Source organism: Notolepis coatsorum, assembly GCF_963971535.1.
Source record: "Notolepis coatsorum genome assembly, chromosome: 14".
Taxonomy (NCBI): Eukaryota; Metazoa; Chordata; class Actinopteri; order Aulopiformes; family Paralepididae; genus Notolepis; species Notolepis coatsorum.
In genome coordinates this window covers 61,866,237-61,887,947 of record NC_140178.1, presented here as the reverse complement: position 1 = coordinate 61,887,947, position 21,711 = coordinate 61,866,237, and the positions used below count along the sequence as shown (strand labels likewise).

The following is a 21,711-nucleotide window of genomic DNA, read 5'->3' as shown; positions in this document are numbered from 1 at the left end:
CACTTGTTACTAAGACTGAACTGAACGGACTGCGGACTGAACTACTTCTGTATTCACCTGCGCCATATTTATATGTTGGGCGAACAAACTAGTACCAGCCCCACCTCTGTCTCGTAGTCCTGGGCAGAACCGGGCATGTACAGACATGTCCTGACGGTAGCTTTGAACTCGACTCTGGGGGTAAGACACTGGCGCTGGTGGAACGCTATCCAATAAGAGAACGAAATATTATGGTCTGTAGGCTACTAGGTTAAAGGGATATTCCGTGTATATGTACAAAGAATACACAAGGGATATCAAACGATATACAAATATTATGCAATATATATCAATCAATAAATACATATATTCGGTTTAATCTGACCCTTTGTAACACAAAACTTTAAAGGCGTTTTTCTCAAAACGAGATTTTATGAGTTTGTATTAAACATAAAACTAAAAATCTCAATTTCTCTAGTACCTCCACACACCAAACTGGCCACGTTTCCTCCTATCCATATACCAGAACTTTTTGCTAGAGTATTTTTTGATATATCACTCATCCAGATTTTTTGAACATTTGATACAAAAAATGTATGCAAAAGATTCTGTATTTAATGTAGTAACATGACAAACCATGAGAAAATATCTATATATCATCCATTTTTTCTAAATTTTGTTTGGGGTAACATGCAAAAAGGGGCCATTTTGAATAGACCACGCCCCTTTTTGCGTAATAAAATTATGCGACCAAAAAAATTGTAATACATTTTTTTTTTTTTTTTTTTTTACTATTCTAGGGGGGTGGTCTCCCCTTAACACTTTCTCTGCCACGCTTATATCCATCAATGTTTGATCACTGCCACCAGTCTAAGCCTATGGAGATGTTTACCTTCTTTGCAGGGCTATAACTTTTTAAATTGTATTGCTAAATTGACATTACTATGGCCCATTCAACATCGATTATCTATCGTTCAGGATGTAGGAACGTTTTACTTTTTCATTCATACAAAAATACCGTCTAGAATATAAATGTTTTTATCGTTTTCTGCAGTAAATCCTAGAACGTGAGATATAGGCATAAATGCATATATACATTATCAAATGCCATTTGTTGCCGATACACGCTATATAAAAAATGTCAACTGTACATGGTCCTAAACGTTATGACTGATCATGCGCGGGTGAACGGAGGGGGGGGGGGGTGTCGTTTATAATTCCGTGATCGCCGTTAAATGATTTATGTAGTATGGGTGTGATATATAGATCAGAGCAGTTTGCATCGATAATAATAAACAAAAGCGCCGAAACTCACGGCAGCCTACTCTTACCGTTGGGCGATGATACTGGAGAAAACGGATCCCAGTTATGTGATGGGGATCGAGGCGATCCATTTCCGGTTTGTATAATACTAATACACGCCCAAATCATGTCGATTATTGAGTTATGGCAAGGATCCATATCCACGGTGTGTGTCTTGAGTCCCGCGACGATATACGAGTGGCCGGATGGATTTGGGAGACGCACCGAGCTCCAACGGGCATATCCGGTTTGGCAACTCGCCGATCATCCACCAGGTGGCAGTATTGAAGCGTTGCAGAGTTGTGCTGATTGAGTGAAATATGAATACCATGGCGAAAATATGAAATATGATCAGAATAACGTCGTACACCGTGATCTGGCAGAATTCGCATGAACTTGAAACCCGTTGTATGACGTTATTGGCGGAGAAAGTGTTAACTGGGTGACTAAGACCGTTGACGTTTAAAGACGCCATTTTCAAGTTATGGTTTCCCGACATTCGTTTTCCAGTTCTTGCATACATTAGCGGCTCCCCTTACCATACATTTTCTCCCGACATTAAACATATAACATTTAGCACACATAGTGACCTCCAAACGAGGGGGGAACACCCACTCCTCTTCGGTATTTATCACATCGGTAAGTGCGAGGGAGAGCCCCTCGTAGGGAGAGGGCCCTTCGCTAAGGGTGTGAGACGAGGTGACCAACTGAAACCCCTCCATCCCTTAAATCCAACGTTAACCACTAAAGAAAACTTACGCTAATAAAAAATACCTCGCTCCTCCTGGGCGCTTATTTGAACATTACCACGGCCACCATGGCCGGTCCGAAGGATTCTACTCATTATTTACGATGCATGTATTCGCTGAGCCTCTCTCTTGCCCTCAGTGCTGCCACTCAACCCCTCTGCCTGCCTGGTGCCGATGTCTGGTCCCGCTTTCCTCGCCTCTGCGTTCCCTCTCCTCCATCTCTCTCCTTTTCCCCTTCCATTTCTTCCACGTGATGCCTCGCCTCTTCAGCTCGCTGTGCGCCTCGGTTGCGCTCGTGTAGGTCTTTACTCCGGTGTCCCAATGGATCCTCATGCTGGAGTGTGGAGTCTGGAAGCGGATTCCTTTTATCTTTAGTGCTTTTTTTATACAGTTGTACTCCCTCCGTTTCTTCGTAATTTCAGTTGCATAGTCATGGTCAAAATAGATTGTCTTGTTGCCCATTTGTATCTTTCCCTTTCTTCCATGCTTCTTTCAACACCAGCTCCTTGGTCAGGTATTCCTGGAAGATAACGATAATGTGTCTCGGAGTGGCACCTTCTGGCGGTCTCGTGGCCTGTGCACGGTGGGCCCCTTGCAGCTTGAATTATGTCCGGTGGGAGCGATAACTCGTTTTTGAGAAACTGTTCGATAAACTTTGGAACCGAGTCCCCCTCTTTTCCCTCTTCCATCCCGAATATGCGGATGTTGTTCTTCCTCGCCCTGGATTCCAGGTCAACTAACCTGTATTGTGCGACTCTGTGTTGCTCTAGACTCGCTCTGAGTGCGTCCGACACCTCCGTTATCCAGTCCTCCATTTTCTCCACTCGGCTCCACCTCCTCCACTCGTTGATTTAGGCTCTGTATCTCAGATGTGGAGTATCAAGTATCAAGCTTATCCTTTATGTCTTCGCTAACTCTCCTGAGCTCTTCTTTTAAGTCTGTTTTCAGTTATTTTATCGCTTCATCTATGCCCACCTGGTCCATGCTCGGCTCGTGTCCTGACTGCACGCTGGGGGCCTGCTTCTGGTTGTTTAAGCTAGCGGGAGTGTTAGCTTCGGTGTCTGGTCCTTTTGTCGTCTCATTTTCCGAATTATTTAATGTTTTTTTCCTTTTTTTCGGTCCTTCCCTTTCTTTCTCCCACTCATCTACCTTTCTGTCTTGGTTGAATGTTTTCTTTGAATTCTTAAGTGTTTGAAATTCACTTCGCCCAGGAGCTCGGCTTCTTATGCGTCTGTGCCCTCTGCTGGCATACCGGAAGTCCAGCAACAACACTGATTTTGATGGATTTTTGGTTTTTTCTTTGTGTGAGAGAGAGAGAGAGATAGTTCTCCAACTTCTGTGAGTTTAGACTGTGTTACCCTCTGTTGCAGTGATCTCCTGGTTGTTCCCCACCTAGGTTATCCAACTATCACGCCGCTGCAACTAGAAACACTGGCCTGGCCTGCTTCTAAGTTCAGTGGCCCGACTGCATGACATTTTTTATTTTTTATTTTTTAAATACTTGAAATCATCTCGCGACCCCCCGCGGCTGCTTGCGACCCCCACTTTGGGAACCACTCATTTAGCTGACTCATTTATCCAAAGCGACTTACAAGTTTTGTACGACAATGAAGGAGAGACATCGAGAGGTTTTGTTTCAGATTTTTATCATCAATTACTAACGTCCTCGTATGAAACCCTCCAACTAGACTCTGCCTGGAGGAGGGATATACCAGACCTGGAAAGTGACTTTGATTGGCAAGGAGCCTGGGCAAATGTCCGACTTACATCAAGGAACCCGGACCATCAACAAATCAATCTTAACTATATTCACAGGACATACTTGACTCCTATAAGACTGAACAGAATGGGTCTTAAACAAGACTCCAAATGCTCCCAATGTACAAATGGGGACGAAGGGACATTTATGCACATGTATTGGGACTGCCCACCAGTTAAGACATTCTGGAAAGATGTGACCCAACAATTATCAAAACTCGTATCTTGGAATATACCTGTACACCCCTCTGTATTACTATTGAATGATGTTTTTGAGTTTGCAGTAAATCCACAGCTAAAGAGATTGGTTTTATCGGGTATCACAGTAGCTAAAAAGCTGATCGCATCACGCTGGTTTCAACCGGAAAAAATGTGCCGGAAAGTTTGGTTTCTTACATATCTCGATGTGATTTATCAAGAAATATCTACAGCAAGAATTCTGGGTCTCAATGAATCCAAAATGTCAATGTGGTTAGAAGTGGTGGAGAGAATAAAAGCTAGCTTATAATGGTAGTGTCTGGTTAGGAGCGAGGGATAATGGAGGTACTATCCAAAGAGGGGTCCGGGAGGGGGGGTTCGAGCTGGAGCATATGTGTAGGTTTTTAGATAACGGGTATTAGGGGTATATCCTATATAAGACAATTAACTAAAATGTGATTTCATTGGATGTGCACTGACAACTAATGCTTGTATATCTTATCGTGTGTTGTCATGTTTGTTTATGCGTTTGTTTAAAAAAATAATACAAAAAAAAAGTTTTGTACGACAAGTCATCAGGAAGGGCACAACTCTATCAGCTGATCTTTATAACCTAATCGTGCAATATAGTGCAATAGACTCAGAATTGATTAACGAGGGCTGGCAGTCGGGTGGCGTAGCGGAGATTGCGCTCGTCACCAATGCAAGAGGCTGCGGTCTCGACTCCCGGAGTGAGCATTGCCTGCGACTTGGGCCGATCGCAATACTAACTCGTTTGGCTGAGTTAGCGGGAGGGAAGTCGTGGGTGGTAATCTGGCGTTGTGGACAGCGACGCCTACAGGTCGGGTCTGGGCGCCTGCTCAGCGAAAGGCAGGAAGTGGTGAAGGCAGCGTGACCTCCCACGTGTTACACTTCACCAATGAGAGTCCTCGCTGCCAGGTGAAAAGAGAGCCGCTGGCTGTCTCTGCATGTGTTGGAGGAAGCATGTGGTAGACTTCAGGGTTCCCTTGTACCGACCAGTAGGGGGAACATGCGCACAACAACCAGGTAGGCGAGGGGGGGAATTGGCATAACGACTAAATTGGGATGGGGAGAAAAGCATAGAAAATCAGGCGGAGAAAAAGAGCATAAAAGAATATATAATAATAATAGATTAACAAATTTCATATAAATCTATAGTTCATTAACGATGCAGCAGCTGATACTGTATACTGTACACAATCGTGCTTCGTAGCGCAACAGCGATTTGCGACTCCAAATGTAATTTAATGTCGAAAGCCAATCGCGCAGTCGTTCAGTATTGACATTACTAAATGAGATGTCATGCTAATATTATGTCATGTTCTACAGTAGGACTTACTATTGTAATACCTTATAAAACAGTCATTAGAATAATAGAAGCCTACTTTGCTGGAACGATTCATTGCGCACATATACAGTACTTGTGTGTGCTGTGCGCTGAGGCTGCCTCACTAAGCCGTTATTTCATTTAGCAATAGAAATACATCAAACCAACAATAAATAATATAGAGAAGAAGACGGTATATGGCATATTAATACAGTATATTCCACTATACAGTAGCTATATCCGCAGTGATCGGTTTAGTTCTTATTTATTTAGTTTGCTGTGTGTGTGTGTGTAATGCTCACGATGCCTCATTGAGTCAGGACTATAAATGCAAAATGGAATTATTGATACAAATATTGTCGTATTAATTATCATTATAATTATTTAATTCCACAGATGTCTGTAGTTTCGGCAATCCCCAATGACTTGTCCCAGAGAAAGATGTTGAGAACACGGGCACACACTGGTCTGTCCGACTTACGACTGCCTTTTCGAGTACCTAAATCCTACAAAGAATTTACAATACGAAGCATGCAGTTTGAGAATGCCCAATAATTGCGTAAATCGAGTTACGAAGGAATTCCTTGGTAAGTTTTACATATGTCTGTTCGAGAATGAGGACCATTATCTGGCCATCCTCAGTAAATACTATCAAACTCCTCTGACCTCATCTGGTCTTTTTAAAGACCAGAGATGGGACGCGCGCTAACGTTAGTTTAGGTTTCTACCGTGACATGGCATACAGGAATGGCGAGGATGCAAAGCATGTTGGACGCAGAGTTTTCACTGCACATAGAAACGGCGCCGGGGAAAAAAAAGCAGGGACTTATTTGCAAGGTGCACTGATGCGCCTAGTTATAATTTCCGGTCACACTGATTCCAAAATAGGTTGCAAAATGTGACTAAATAGGCGCACTCTGGAGCCCTTCTGTAACGTCTTCACACACAGGCATTTCACATGCTGTTGTTGTTACACGTATACGTAGCTACCTTGGGCTACTTCTGATTGGCTACTTCTGATTCGTGAGCAATGACTGGTACACGTTGTTAGATCCTGATCAAACTGGCCAGTATCACGTCTTCGTCTGTTTGGCCCTCCATCCAATTCCTCTGCGTTGTGTCATTTTAATGGTCCTGACGTCTCTATACTGGCTGATAAGATCCTTATCTCTCCCCGTTAGTACAATCCGCAAACCATAATAATTCTCCACCTCCGTAAGAATCCGACACTTCGACAACGTGAAATACCTTACAAGGAAAAGCGTGGTTTTATTTGATAAACGGAAACCTCAGCTCAGATGTTAACAGATTGTATTGTCCTTGAAGATTCTAATGATCTTTCGGTGTGTTCGTCTATCATCCTTTTGTTATTCAGTCCAATAGTGTTCAGGCCTGGTCTTTAGCCTAACCCTCCTCGCGTTAGCCGAAGCTAATGATGATGTGGCATTCTCCCCCCCCCCTCCTCTCTGATGAGAGGAGAGAGTATCTTGGTCTCTTCCCTCCTGTGAGATTCGTTTCTTTGGTCTCCCAGATTTCTAGTCTGCCTTACACCCGGAAACACCGTTCGACTTATAGATCCTCGCCGTAGCAACGACGGCCCCCCGCCCCTCTCCTGGTTGTCACTGCTAATAACCTTTCACACATTAAAATGCAGTTTTCTACTGTTTCATTAAGATGAACCCCTCTCCCTCGCTCTCGCTATCAGTTTGTTCTTACAAGGAATTCAAAACATTCTCTCGCTGGCAGTGTGCCTCACAACAATCACCCTGCTCTACTGAACCACCGTCTCCTGCTTCCATGCACATTTCGATCTCACCGTTTTAGCTGTGGTCATCTCCCCCCAATCTATACATCACATACATTGAAAAAGCACCCCAAATCCTTCAACGTAGAGCACAGCACTTCTGATTAGTGAGCATGACTGACACGCAAGTAAAAACCTTGGATCAGACTCGCTGTATAAACGTATCCCAAATCGCAGGCTTTGCGATTTGCTCATTGCATAATTTTAAATCACCATTTTGATTTAAAATCGATTAATCCTTCAGCCCTAGTCATGATTTTATTTTGTTTATGCAGAGATGGAGTGTGTGTGATAGACGGTGTGTGTTTTTAGTCACCAAGATGTGTTCTCAAACCAGTCCAAATTAGGGATGCTCAATATTGGCTTTTTTACCGATACCGATATTGTCCAACTCTTAATTTCCGATACCGATATCAACCGATACCGATATATGCAGGGTTTCCCCCCCCCAAAAAACGGAATAATTTCAGGTAATTAACATTACATATCTCTTGTTGTGGAATTAACACAACATTATGCATACTTTTGACAATAAATAAAATCAGAATTTTTTGTTCTTTGCTTTCCTGGGTAAATAAAGGTTATAGAAATGTAAAAAGAAATTATAATAATAAAAAAAAGAAAAATGAAAACGGATACCGATATTTTCCGATATCACATTTTAATGCCGATATCTTTTCACCCGACAGTGAGAAGTTTCACTGGGTGAGCGTGACACGCACAGAGGTTCATGCCATCTCCCCCAGATCCCCTCCCTACTGAACAGGTGCCCTGACCGACCAGTAGCAGTCGCTATTGCAACGACCAGAACTAATTTCCTCACAGGCTTCCTACCCGTGAACACTGTCAATTGTGTTCATAGGGATGACTAACCAAGCCAGAGGTACTGCTGTGCTTAGACCACTACACTACCCAGCCGCTCCAGTGTTTAGACCTCAACACTACTGTTGGATTTCGCAATATCAGCCAGTAATCACCTCGTTACCTGTGGCTCCGTGAAGTTTCTGCGTTGTGTTTATCTCTTTCTCAACGTACTAGCTGATACATGATATCTTCCCCCGTTGATACATTAGTCTCAAAACAATTAACGAGACACTGGAAACAGGATACCTCTCCTGCATGTTGACGTTTATTCTCATAAACATACTCTGTACAAGATGGAAAACAGTTCTGAAAGGTCCTTGAAAAGTATATTGAATTCATTATCTCTACCGATTCTTCTGCTATTAGTCCGATGGTGGTTGAGGTCTAGTGGTTAACCAAAAGCATTCCCTGTTAGCCGAAGCTAGCCCTCATGGCCTAGGAGGGTGGAAGAGGCCCCTCCCCCACCCTCCAGCTATTGCAGGCTCTCTGTCCACCTCCCTACGTGTCAGCTTCGTGTCCTAGCCTGAGTCTAACCGGAAGAACTCCCAGCTATAAACTATAGTCCTTAGCAACCGGTGGCCATCCCCGTAGCCACGCCCCTTCTCTCATTACTAAGTGACACGATGCCATGGCAATGGCGCTCTTGTCACCTCTGACACACTTTAACGCTGCTATGATTCAAAAGGCTCTCTCTCTGCGGCCTGCCCTGTCCTCAGTGATTGACCTTGGCGCACAGCCCAAGTCCTTATCTGCTCTCCGCTCTGGCTGTCTGTGGCTCCCCAGTATAACTTGAAAACACACGAATGAAAACTGCTGTTCCTCTATAGATCCGTCAGAGTAGATGCTGTCATCTATAGATATTTACATTATGTACACATTGAAAAACCAGTGGATCTCACACTACCCAGCCGCTCCAGTGTTTAGACCTGTACACTACCCAGCCAAACCAGTGTTTAGACCTCTACACTACCCAGCCACACCAGTGTTTAGACCTCTACACTACCCAGCCACACCACTGTTTAGTGCTCTACAGTCTACACTTCCCAGCCGCATCCTTCCTTGCTCTACAACAACATGGCTCCCACGCAATTGGTGTAACTGGTAAAAAAAAGTGGCAAATTTTTTTTTTGATCAAATTTTTATTTAATTAAATGTTTTCTCCCACATGAAACAAGACAACAATTACAGTAACAATAATAATAAGCAAAACTTCACAGGACAAAAACTTGTTATGGCAGTTAACATTCCTCAGAAAACGTGAAAATGTCTCTTCAGAAATAGGTAAACATTTAAATATTGCATTTTTGACTGCTTTGAAATGTTCTAACTGTTTCCTTATTTGCTAAACTTAATGCAACTTGTAAATGAGTTAATTATTGTTATTGTCCGACAGTATGTATTCTGAAGCATTGGAAAAAGACTACATTTGCGGTGGATTGCGAGCGGAGCCTCAGAAAGGGTGTGGTCTGCGCGCGCCTGTTCATTACAGCTCAGATCAGCGTCTTGTGAAATCCACCCTTGGCCTGAAGAATGAACTTGACTGTTCTGGAGTTTCGTGTAGGCCAACCTTAATAAACAACAAAACAAAACAAATAAACCGGCAACGCTATGGACAACACAGCATTAGCGTTGGTTTTATTATAAAAAACAGAGACAAGCGCCTCTCTCTATCTATTATTACGCGAGTCTATTCTGATGGCCGTTCTGTCGCCCGACATTAAACAGCAGTCTGTTATAATCACATTTAACATTTTATGAGTGAACGAATTTCATTAGATTGGATTTGATTTATTTTAAATGATAATAAAATCTTGAAACTTGATTAATATCTTGACTATTTTGAGATGCTTGCTATCCTAGGTAAAACAATTACCAACAGCTCAACTCTACCGGTTTCAGTGCATCCATAAAGTCCATGACATAAGTTCATGAGATGCTCTGTTCTCTTGTTTATCATCAAGTTTCTTTTTTTTAAACAATATTTTTATTGGGTTTTACAGTACACAAGTCAGGTTTTCATTGCCATCCATTATTTTTAGTTCCTTTTCTCCACAAGTGTACACAAGTATACCCACATACCCCCCTCCCACTACATAAGGTTAACCTTTCACTACCACACTACAGAAGGTTAACCTTTCACTACCACACCACAGAAGGTTAACCTTTCACTACCACACTACAGAAGGTTAACCTTTCACTACCACACTACAGAAGGTTAACCTTTCACTACAACACTACATACGGTTAACTCGGGTCGGCATGCGGCTTGCGGCTCTTTAGCCAATCAGCTGCGGCTAAAGATATTTCATCAACTAAAATATTTAGTCAACAAAAATATTCAAATAAAATATACAGTACGTCACACCCCGCGCCTCTCCCTGCCGTCTGCAAGTGGCTAATCTTGAGTTTCCGACCCCCCAGTAAGCTAACCATGGACAAATACAAAAAAAGGAAAGTCTGAGGAAGATGGAGGGTTTAATTCAGCGTGGACAGATTAATTTGCTTTCACGACTAACGATGCAGGCTTACCTGTATGCCTGATATGTGGTGTGAAATTTGCGAACAACGAAAATTTTACTTTTTATTTTATAGATTTTCCACAAATAAGGGACGGACTCGAATAGAGCTGCATAGTTCACGGTTTTATTTCAAAGTCGGTCTACAGACACCGGTGTTTTGTCTCTTCTGTGTTGTATTAAAAAATATGTCTACACAGACAGTTTTTTTTCTCCTCTTCATAAGAGTTTAAGAGTTTGAGGTTTTCCTTTGTTATAACAGGTAAAAACAGCAATAAAGTCAACATTTTTATTTTTGTTTTATAATTCCATTAATGCAACAAACTGTGCTATAAGTATAGAAACTTTTTTAATTTTTTTTTTTTTTTTTTTAACCTTTTTTTTTAGCGTTTATCGCTTTTCTGGTCAAGCATGACCGACAGAAACAGGTTGAAATGGTATGTAGAGCAGGGGAAGACATTCTGAGAAATGACGGCGGGTCCGGGAATCGAACTCGTGTCCCCCAGATCCGTGACGAGCACGGTTTTCCCCGACGCAGAAATAGCGCCGAGATATGCGGTGAGCTACGGGAGCTCCCCTGTGCTATAAGTATAAAGTATAATAAATCGCAAATTACTTTGGGTATGCAATTGTCAGGCGTTTTATGCTAAATGTGGGGTATGCTTGGGGATATATAAAACGTTATATACTGTGTTATCATTTTAAGGGTAAATAGGTTGTGCGGCTCCCTGAGCATTTTATTTTGTGGGAGGGGGGAAAAGTGGCTCTTTTGATAGTAAAGGTTGCTGACCCCTGGGTTAACTTTTCACTACCACACTACAGAAGGTTAACCTTTCACTACCACACACTTTTTTTTTTATTACTATCATGACTATTTTCCTTTATCCTCTGGGTGGTGTTGTTGTAGGTTGCAGTTTGCAGGATTACAAGACAGTCATTGGAATAACAAAGGCCCTCAGACTGAGAAGCGGCTAGGTGTGAATTGGTGTAGAAAGGAGGGGGTGACATTGATTACATTGAATTCTGGGTAGAGTAGTTGTCTTACATTGTAAGCGAATTGTCCCCATAGACCACCGCACTTCCGGGATTCTGAAATTGGGGAGGAGATAGCGGGGGGAGCAAATTAATGAATGTGGATGAGAGCCTTGATGTAAGTGGTTGCAGCTACGGCTGTGGGGGTGCTGGAGACATGATCCAATAGACTTTTATGCGCCTGAGTCTGCTGAACACGGCGCGTCCAAATCGATCAGAACTAAATCGGCCAAGCTAAAGTCCCTTTTTCAGCACCTACTCCCCATACGCATGCGCAGATTGCCAACGGAGTCTGAACGGCACGCGACGTGCACGAATGAATGTTCCATCAGAGGGGGGGAGCTTGTGGTGGTAGTGGAGCGGCTATAGACCACTGCACTTAATATAAACATTAGTCTACCTGGAGACTCAATGAGGTAATTGTAGATGTCGCCATAAGACGCGTCTGGCCATTGAATGGGATAATTTTTCCATTTTCCTGTTCGGCTGAAATGACACTGGCCACCGAAGCAGGCACAAACTCCCCCCCTCTGATGGAACATTCAACATTAATTCGTGCACGTCGCGTGCCGTTCAGACTCCGTTGGCAATCTGTGCATGCGTATGGGGAGTAGGTGCTAAAAGAGGGACTTTAGCTCGGCCGATTTAGTTCTGATCGATTTGGACGCGCCATGTTCAGCAGACTCAGGCGCATAAAAGTCTATTGGATCATGTCTCCAGCACCCCCACATCCGTAGCTGCAACCACTTACATCAAGGCTCTCATCCACATTAATTAATTTGCTCCCCCCGCTATCTCCTCCCCCGATTTCAATGTAACGCGGAAGTGCAGTGGTCTATTCTCTCTTAACTCATTCAGCGCCGGGGATTAGCCATCGCCCTGTGGTCGCATTGCCACACGTTAAAATATAGGACTGAGTCACCTTGTTTGTAGAGCTATAACTATATTCTATATTATAGCTATGGATACAATACTATGGCCCATTTGACACCACCTATCTATCGTTCAATATGTGAGAGAATACATTTTTCCATCGATACGTTCCTGTGTTATACCGTGGTGAATATAAGTATGGTTTTAGAGCGGTCTAGGGTAATTCATGAAATCCTGAGTTAAAGCCCTATACGTCGATTCCACTATAGACGTTGCCATGTCTTGCCTGTATACGCTATTATCCCGAAAATCAAATCTAGATCATAGCTATTATGTTCCATCATGAATGCATGAAAGGGGGGGGGGGGGGGGGGTCGTTTCTGATTATTTGATTGTCAGTAACGGCATTCGCATTGAACACTAAAAACGGTTATCAGCCCGATCGGTATGAAAGCATTGCAGGATCGAGCTTAAATTGACAATGTCAAATCGCCCCTTACCTGTAGCCGGGAGTATTCCAAAAATAATATTCCAATTGTTTGATCGCAATGTCCATTTCGTCTACGGCATAATTCACCACAACATATGGATCGGAGATATTTGACGCGGTTCGATGGAACCCACAGAACGGCTGCCCTTGCCCGACAAGGAAACATGAAACCGGAGACCTGGGGCCGTCCCACAGAGAAAGATACAAGGGTAGAAAGGGTGCTCGATACTGCCATCTAGCGTGATGCGGCCGGTATTGCACTTTTACATTCTCATGAGGATTCCCCATGTTAACCCCAAGTCTGTGCGCCTGTAATGAATAGAAATATTGAATAAAAGAAATAACGCTCAAATAACGAGTATACTCATTGTTGGCGTTCAACGATTGGCGCCCAATAACGAGTATACTCGTCGTTGGCGGGGAATGAGTTAAGGCCCTGTATCTCTGAATACGTATTGCGATATCACCATGATTCATAAGACATAGATTGAAAAGTCCCCCCCCAATCTTTTCAAGTGATGGCTTATTTTGATCATGTAAAAAATAAAATAAAAAAATGTAAGACATCTCTAAAGGACCCAAGGTCTGTACCTAGTCACAACCAATAATAATCATAATAATAATGACAATAGTATAAAAATAATATAAACAGAATATAAAATAAAATTATATGCCCCATGAAGCTCTATGGTAATTTTCCATGTGTTCATTCTTTGTCAGGTGATATCAGCGGCCCACACCGTGTACCAGGCCCTGCTGAGCCTGAAGAACATCCCCACCCTGGAGGCGGCCTACAAGCTGGTGCTGGGAGAGATGGCCTGTGCCCTCGTCAGCCTCCTGGCCCCGCTGGACCCCGACACTGCTCCGGCGCACCCCTGCCTGGAGATCCGCCACCCGGCCTTTGCCTCCCTCACCCTGCCCCCGGAGCGTGCCCAGTTCACCCTCATCTTCAACCTCAGCGCCCTCACCACCATCGGCAACACTAAGAACTCTCTCATCGGGGTGAGAAACTCTTCTTCTCTCTCACAACGAGAGGCTGTGTTGTCGTTTGGTGGAATGTAGTGTTCAAATAACCTTTTCTGGGAGGGTCGGGGGCAGGGACCTGTCATTGTTTAATTGCTTGGCCGTCACTGTTTGGATAATTTCTGTACATTGTAACATTCCAACTGCCTCGCTTGATAATGTCACCTAAGTTGCCTGTGTCTTAAATTAAAAAAATACCGAAGTCCAGTCAAAGGATAATTTAAGTATCTTAAACATCAACAGTTTCCGCATTAGAAGGGCTGCTGCGTTTGATAATTTTTTACTGGTATAGGGCTGTTTCCTCGACTACTAAAGAAACTTTTGGCGGACAAATAGTCAAGTTTCTCAAGTTCAAGTTTCTTTATTAGTTGTCATACAGAAGTACAGAATACTTTTATACAAAATGCTTCTTTCTGTTACGCTCCAGAGACTGTGCTAGGCAAAAATAGATGAGTATAAAATAAGTATAGCAAGTATAAAATAGAAGTCAAGTACGTAGACAAAAATGTTCAGTATATACATGTATACAATACTCAATGTAGAGTAGAAGTAACTGAGTTACCATACAATATACTATACAGTGCAAAGGATGAGGTACAATTTAGGTCAAATTTACAGTAAGGTGTAATGAGGTATGGGTTGTAGTGCAAATGCTTTACCAATAAATATAAAGTGTGCTTAAGTGTTCTAAAGTGGTTAAAGTGGGTGCTGCAGTGAGTTGTATGTTTAAAGTGAGTGTGTGCATGTGGATGTGTGTGCTGTGAGCTGTGAGTGCATTTGATGGTTGTTACATATTGTTATTGTTCGTTGAGCATCCTGATGGCCTGGGGATAGAAGCTTCTTCTGAGTCTCTCTGTGCTTGCCATGAGACTCCGGTATCGCTTGCCTGACCGCAGCAGTTTAAAGAGGCAGTTGTTTGGGTGGCTCGAGTCTTTGATAATTCTCTTAGCCTTGCCCATGCACCGCTTGTTGTAAATGCCCTGGAGAGTGGGAAGCCCCCCTCCAATTGTGCGTTCGGCTGAACGGGCCACTCTCTGTAGTCTGCTACGGTCTTGTGCGGTGCTATTCCCAAACCAGGAGGTGATATTGCCAGTCAGGATGCTCTCTATTGTGCATGAGTAGAAGTTCTTAAGGATCTTCTGACTGACTTGGAACTTCCTTAGGCGCCTGAGGAAGTAGAGGCGTTGCCGTGCCTTCTTCACAACACTGTCAATGTGTGTGGTCCATGTCAAGTCCTCGGATATGTGGACTCCGAGGTACTTAAAACTGTTCACTCTCTCAACCGGTGCCCCGTCGATGCTGAGGGGGCTGTAGTCCCTGACCCCCGACCTCCTAAAGTCCACAATCATTTGTTTTGCTGACGTTCAGGGAGAGGCTGTTCTCTTGACACCATCCCGCTAGAACCTTGACCTCCTCCAGGTAGGCCCTCATCGTTTGCAGAGATCAGGCCCACCACTACTGTGTCGTCAGCAAATTTGATGATTGTGTTGTTGTTCCGCTGTGCCACACAGTCATGTGTGTACAGGGAGTAGAGGAGGGGACTCGGAACACAGCCCTGGGGGGCCCCTATGTTGAGAGTGATGGATGAGGAGGTGCAGTTGCCTGCTCTCACCACCTGGGGTCTGCCCGTCAGGAAGTCCAATACCCACTGGCAGAGGTCATAGTTCAAGCCCAGGTCCCTGAGCTTGGCTATGAGTTTGGTGGGGACTATGGTATTGAATGCTGAGCTGTAGTCGATGAACAGCATTCTCACATAGTTCCCCTGCCTCTTGTCCAGGTGTGATGCTGCTGTGTGCAGCACATGGGCTATGGCGTCCTCCGTGGACCTGTTGGGGCAGTATGCAAATTGCAGGGGGTCCAGGTTGATGGGGAGGGAGGAGCAGATGTAGCCCTTTACTAGCTTCTCAAAGCACTTCATGGCTATCGAGGTGAGAGCTACAGGGCGGTAGTCGTTGAGGCAAGCAGGCTTAATAGTGGACTTCTTCAGACAGGTGGGGATGACAGCCTGTTCCAAGGACAGGTTAAATATGTCAGTGAATACCGGGGCCAGTTGGTCGGCACAGACTTTTAGGACATGGCCGGGGATACCGTCCGGTCCTGCTGCCTTCCTGATATTCACTTTCTTAAAGGTCCTCCTCACCTCATGTTCTGTTACCCTGAACACTGAGTCTCCATCAGCAGTGTCCCCCCCCCCTCCATTGCAGTGGATTGTAGGCTGGTGCTGTTATTCCCAGCCTAAAACCTCGCATAGAAGGTATTGAGATCATTTGCTAAGGAGATGTCACTGTTCAGCTTGAGGGAGGTGCCTTTGTAATCTGTCATCGTTCATCCTCATATGACTTTGTTGACTAATTGATTAGTTTGATTTAATCGACAAATCTGTAAAGTTGTTTCCCAACATGCAGTCATGCTGAAGGACCTCTTTTCAAATCTAGTGCTTACCGGATATATACTTGTCATTTTTCAGGAAATTACTCAGTCAACATGGGGGGGGGGGGGGGGGGGGGGCATTAAAAATGACTAACTACCCAATTGTTTGAAAGTAACCGCAATTATAATTTTTTTTATGATATCCGTTTATGATTCATGTACAAGATTCATGTCAAGACCAGCATTGTCTAATCCACTATTATCCCTCTTCCTGTGTGTGTGTGTGTGTGTGTGTGTGTGTGTGTGTGTGTGTGTGTGTGTGTGTGTGTGTGTGTGTGTGTGTGTGTGTGTGTGTGTGTGTGTGTGTGTGTGTGTGTGTGTGTGTGTGTGTGTGTGTGTGTGTGTGTGTGTGTGTGTGTGTGTGTGTGTGTGTGTGTGTGTGTGTGTGTGTGTGTCTCACAGATGTGGGCTCTGTCTCCCACAGTGTTTGCCCTGCTCAGTCAGAACCTGAAGGTGGTGCATTCTAAGCTGGCTGTCTACCATCCTGCTGTCCAGTATGCTGTAGTATACACACTGTACTCCCACTGTACCAGGTACGCTGTAGTATACACACTGTGCTCCCACTGTACCAGGTATGCTGTAGTATACACACTGTGCTCCCACTGTACCAGGTACGCTGTAGTACACGCTGTGCTCCCACTGTACCAGGTACGCTGTAGTATACACACTGTACTCCCACTGTACCATGTATGCTGTAGTATACACACTGTGCTCCCACTGTACCAGGTACACTGTAGTATACACACTGTGCTCCCACTGTACCAGGTACGCTGTAGTACACGCTGTGCTCCCACTGTAGTGTACCAGGTACGCTGTAGTATACACACTGTGCTCCCACTGTACCAGGTACGCTGTAGTATACACACTGCTCCCACTGTACCAGGTATGCTGTAGTATACACACTGTGCTCCCACTGTACCAGGTACACTGTAGTATACACACTGTGCTCCCACTGTACCAGGTACGCTGTAGTATACACACTGTGCTCCCACTGTACCAGGTACACTCGCTGTAGTATACACACTGTGCTCCCACTGTACCAGGTACACTCGCTGTAGTATACACACTGTGCTCCCACTGTACCAGGTACACTTGCTGTAGTATACACACTGTGCTCCCACTGTACCAGGTACGCTGTAGTATACACACTGGGCTCCCACTGTACCAGGTACACTGTAGTATACACTGTACTCCCACTGTACCAGGTACGCTGTAGTATACACACTGTACTCCCACTGTACCAGGTATGCTGTAGTATACACACTGTGCTCCCACTGTACCAGGTACGCTGTAGTATACACACTGGGCTCCCACTGTACCAGGTACGCTGTAGTATACACTGTACTCCCACTGTACCAGGTACGCTGTAGTAGTATACACACTGTACTCTCACTGTACCAGGTATGCTGTAGTATACACACTGTGCTCCCACTGTACCAGGTACACTGTAGTATACACACTGTGCTCCCACTGTACCAGGTACGCTGTAGTATACACACTGTGCTCCCACTGTACCAGGTACACTCGCTGTAGTATACACACTGTGCTCCCACTGTACCAGGTACACTCGCTGTAGTATACACACTATGCTCCCACTGTACCAGGTACACTCGCTGTAGTATACACACTGTGCTCCCACTGTACCAGGTACGCTGTAGTATACACACTGGGCTCCCACTGTACCAGGTACACTGTAGTATACACACTGTGCTCCCACTGTACCAGGTACGCTGTAGTATACACACTGGGCTCCCACTGTACCAGGTACACTGTAGCATACACTGTACTCCCACTGTACCAGGTACGCTGTAGTAGTATACACACTGTACTCCCACTGTACCAGGTATGCTGTAGTATACACACTGTGCTCCCACTGTACCAGGTACGCTGTAGTATACACACTGTGCTCCCACTCTACCAGGTACACTGTAGTATACACTGTACTCTCACTGTACCAGGTATGCTGTAATATACACTGTACTCCCACTGTACCAGGTACGCTGTAGTATACACACTACTCTCACTGTACCAGGTACGTTCTAGTATAGGGAGGTGTAGTCTGACGTCACTGGTTGTTCCACCCGTATAGGAATTCATCATTGGGAAAATGGATTATCGGCTATTGTAACAATTCTTCCGCATGGAAATTGAAAAGCTTCCATTTTTGCACAAAATGAGTTCCCTTCTACCACAACATTATTGTTTAAGCATTTTTGGTTGAAATAAGGGTAGTTATAAGGTTTTTAATTTGTCGTAAAAAAAATAACTACACTTACCAGTAGGCAGTAGAACGCGTGTCAGTGCTGTCGCCTAATCCACGTCACGGCCAGCTGATACCAAGCTAACTAGCTAGCTAGCTAATGTTAACGTTACCTAGCTAAACGTTAGTAGCTACCGGTAGCTAGCTTGGTAGCTGCCGCCGGCATTCCCGAAACTCCTCTACATGCCCCGATTTAAAATAGTTCTCTCCTCTTTGTATACTTTTGTCCTCACAAACAAAGTATTCTGCCAGGGAACTTATGGACACGACAGTAGACATTGCTAACGTCTAGTACGTTTAGCTAGGTAACGTTAACGTTAGTTAGCTAGCGTGTTATCAGCTGGCCGTGACGTGTAGCTAGCTAGCTTGCTAGCCGGCATGATGCGTGCAGTGCTTTGCCCCAGAGTGTAACCACAGGTCTGAGAAGAGGACCTGCACATTTTACTCGTTCCCGAAACTCCTCTACATACCCCGATTTAAAATGGTTCACGACAGTAGACATTGCTAACGTCCAGTACGTTATGTAAAAAACAATAACGTTATAAACTATACACAATATGTACAACGAAATAATGATTTACATTAGTATTTATTTTACAGTGATTTAATATGCAGCGAAATAACGTTATACGATTTAAAATATAAATACAAATATGATAACGTGGTTGTTGCTTTTAAAAATGGTGGTTGGCTTTAGAGATTAATGGTTATGTGATCACCAGAGAGATACTAGCCACAGATTCAGGGTCAGTTATTTTCCCATTGTACGAATTGCTAAGCTTATGGAATGTAAGGGAAATCTGATCCTAGGTCTGGGACTAAAGCCAGGAGTCTACGCTGTGGTGACGTCAGTCAGCAGTGCCAAATCGCAGTGTAGTTTCTCAGTGAACGAAAACATAAACATTGTTATTTTGCTACCTTTATGATTAATTGTGAATATTTTCATGTTGAGCTATAGATTGTGGATGAATACGCACAGAAAGTATACACACTGTACTCCCACTGTACCAGGTACGCTGTAGTATACACACTGTGCTCCCACTGTACCAGGTACGCTGTAGTATACACACTGTACTCTCACTGTACCAGGTACGCTGTAGTATACACACTGTACTCTCACTCACACTCACAATAATACAAAAAAAACACAACCGGGCACAAACTATTCTGTGTAGAGGCTCAAGGCTTACATCTGACGGATTACAAAAACAAACAAAAAATAAACAAACATATGACTTTAAATGTAACTCGCATCTTGGGTACATACAGATACAGTAATTAAATAAATGATAAATGAAAATACAATAAACAAACAGCCCTCCCAATAACCCAATAAAGATGGGTTCTAAAAATGTACTCGATCACTACTCGAGTAATTCATGCGATCACTCGATCTGGGAAGACATTACTTATCAAAGTTACCTAATGGTAACTTTGATAACATCACCAACGAGATATTGAAAAACCATGCATGGATGCATTTATATCCAAGTGAAAATCCAACTGCAGTTGGTCCGCACAATCGGACGTAGATTTATTTAATGAATCTAAAAACACTTTTTGCATAAAGGTTTCCTAACTTCCTGCTGTTAACTTCCCTCCTGTCTCCAGACACGACCACTTCATTTCCTCCAGCTTGTCGTCGTCGTCACCTCCCCTGTTCGATGGCGCAGTCATCAGCACTGTCACCACGGCGACCAAGAAACACTTCAGCACCCTGCTGAGCCTGCTGGGAGTCCTGCTGGCCAAGGAGCATCTGTACCCTGAGGCTAGGTGACCCAACACACACACACACACACACACACCCGTACCCTGAGGCTAGGTGACTCAACATACACACACCTACCTGTACCCTGAGGCTAGGTGACTCAACATACACACACCTACCTGTACCCTGAGGCTAGGTGACTCAACATACACACACCTACCTGTACCCTGAGGCTAGGTGACTCAACATACACGCACCTACCTGTACCCCGAGGCTAGGTGACAACATACACACCTACCTGTACCCTGAGGCTAGGTGACTCAACATACACACACCTACCTGTACCCTGAGGCTAGGTGACCCAACATACACACACATCTGTACCCCGAGGCTAGGTGACCCCTTCTGCTATCTACGTCACTATTCATCGCTGCATCCTGGGTATAGCGCCGCCCAGGATAATTGTGATTTAAGAAATGCAAACAAGCCAGAGCATTTTTTCCCCCCTATAGCTGAATGATAATGGGTTCAGCCAGACTCTCTCCGGTGCCGACACAGCGCTAACGTAGTGTGGAGAGAGGTATGGCTACGCAAGACTTGGCTACAAGTTTATCAACTAATATAGTTAACCCAAATTAGAGAGGATGATATTTTCTTCAATCTAACATTATTGTCGGGGGCTAATCCAATCCAATCCTTTTTGATGTAGCTAAATGCTTGCATGGGGATCGCTTGGAACAAAAAACTGAATACCAGAGTGATCTATGAACGGTTTGGAGAATGTGATGTAGGGATAAAGCATCAGTGTCGGCTAATGTTTCCCTGCTATCTAGGTATTTAGCAGCATTAGCTAACCGTTTAACAACTTGTCGCTGGTTGACTGCTGTCATTTGGGAGCGATCACGCCATGTCTTTCCACTAAACCATCTTTACATTTTCGTAGTGTGTAGTGCAGAAGGTATAAAAAAGGTATATAAATACCAAGTTCAGTTAGACTTTAACTATAATAATCTTGATCCAGAGTGAAGTGTATGTATTTTATTTATTGTGTTTCTACAGGAAGCTACTACTAACCTGGGCACTGGAGATCTCGATGTTGATGAAGAAGTCTGACACCCACACCCCCCTCTTCTCCCTGCCCTCCTTCCACAAGTTCTGCAAAGGCCTGCTCGCCAACGGTGAGGACAGGAGGGAACCTGGAGTGTTTTTCTCCCATAGGTCCTTAACTTAATTAAAGCCTACATAGACAAATGTTTGCTTGTGTTATATTTTGCCAATTCTGAGCTTATTATTTGAGTCAGTATCAAGTGTTATACATTTGATAATTCAGGGTAACCTACCCTTTATTTTTGGCGCAGTACTGTAAAGTCACCACCA

General features: G+C 44.0%; 1 protein-coding gene across 2 annotated transcripts in view; it reads left to right on the top strand.

Moving 5' to 3' along the window:
• The window catches only part of smg1 (SMG1 nonsense mediated mRNA decay associated PI3K related kinase), a 474,356-nt gene that overhangs the window by 148,737 nt on the left and 303,908 nt on the right, over positions 1-21,711 (top strand). For both annotated transcript variants that reach the window (XM_084329910.1, XM_084329909.1), the window contains exons 13-16: positions 13,634-13,915; positions 16,769-16,899; positions 20,238-20,399; positions 21,394-21,512. In XM_084329910.1, coding sequence (XP_084186036.1) covers positions 13,634-13,915; positions 16,769-16,899; positions 20,238-20,399; positions 21,394-21,512 — 694 coding nt within the window. The remainder of the gene's footprint in view (positions 1-13,633; positions 13,916-16,768; positions 16,900-20,237; positions 20,400-21,393; positions 21,513-21,711) is intronic.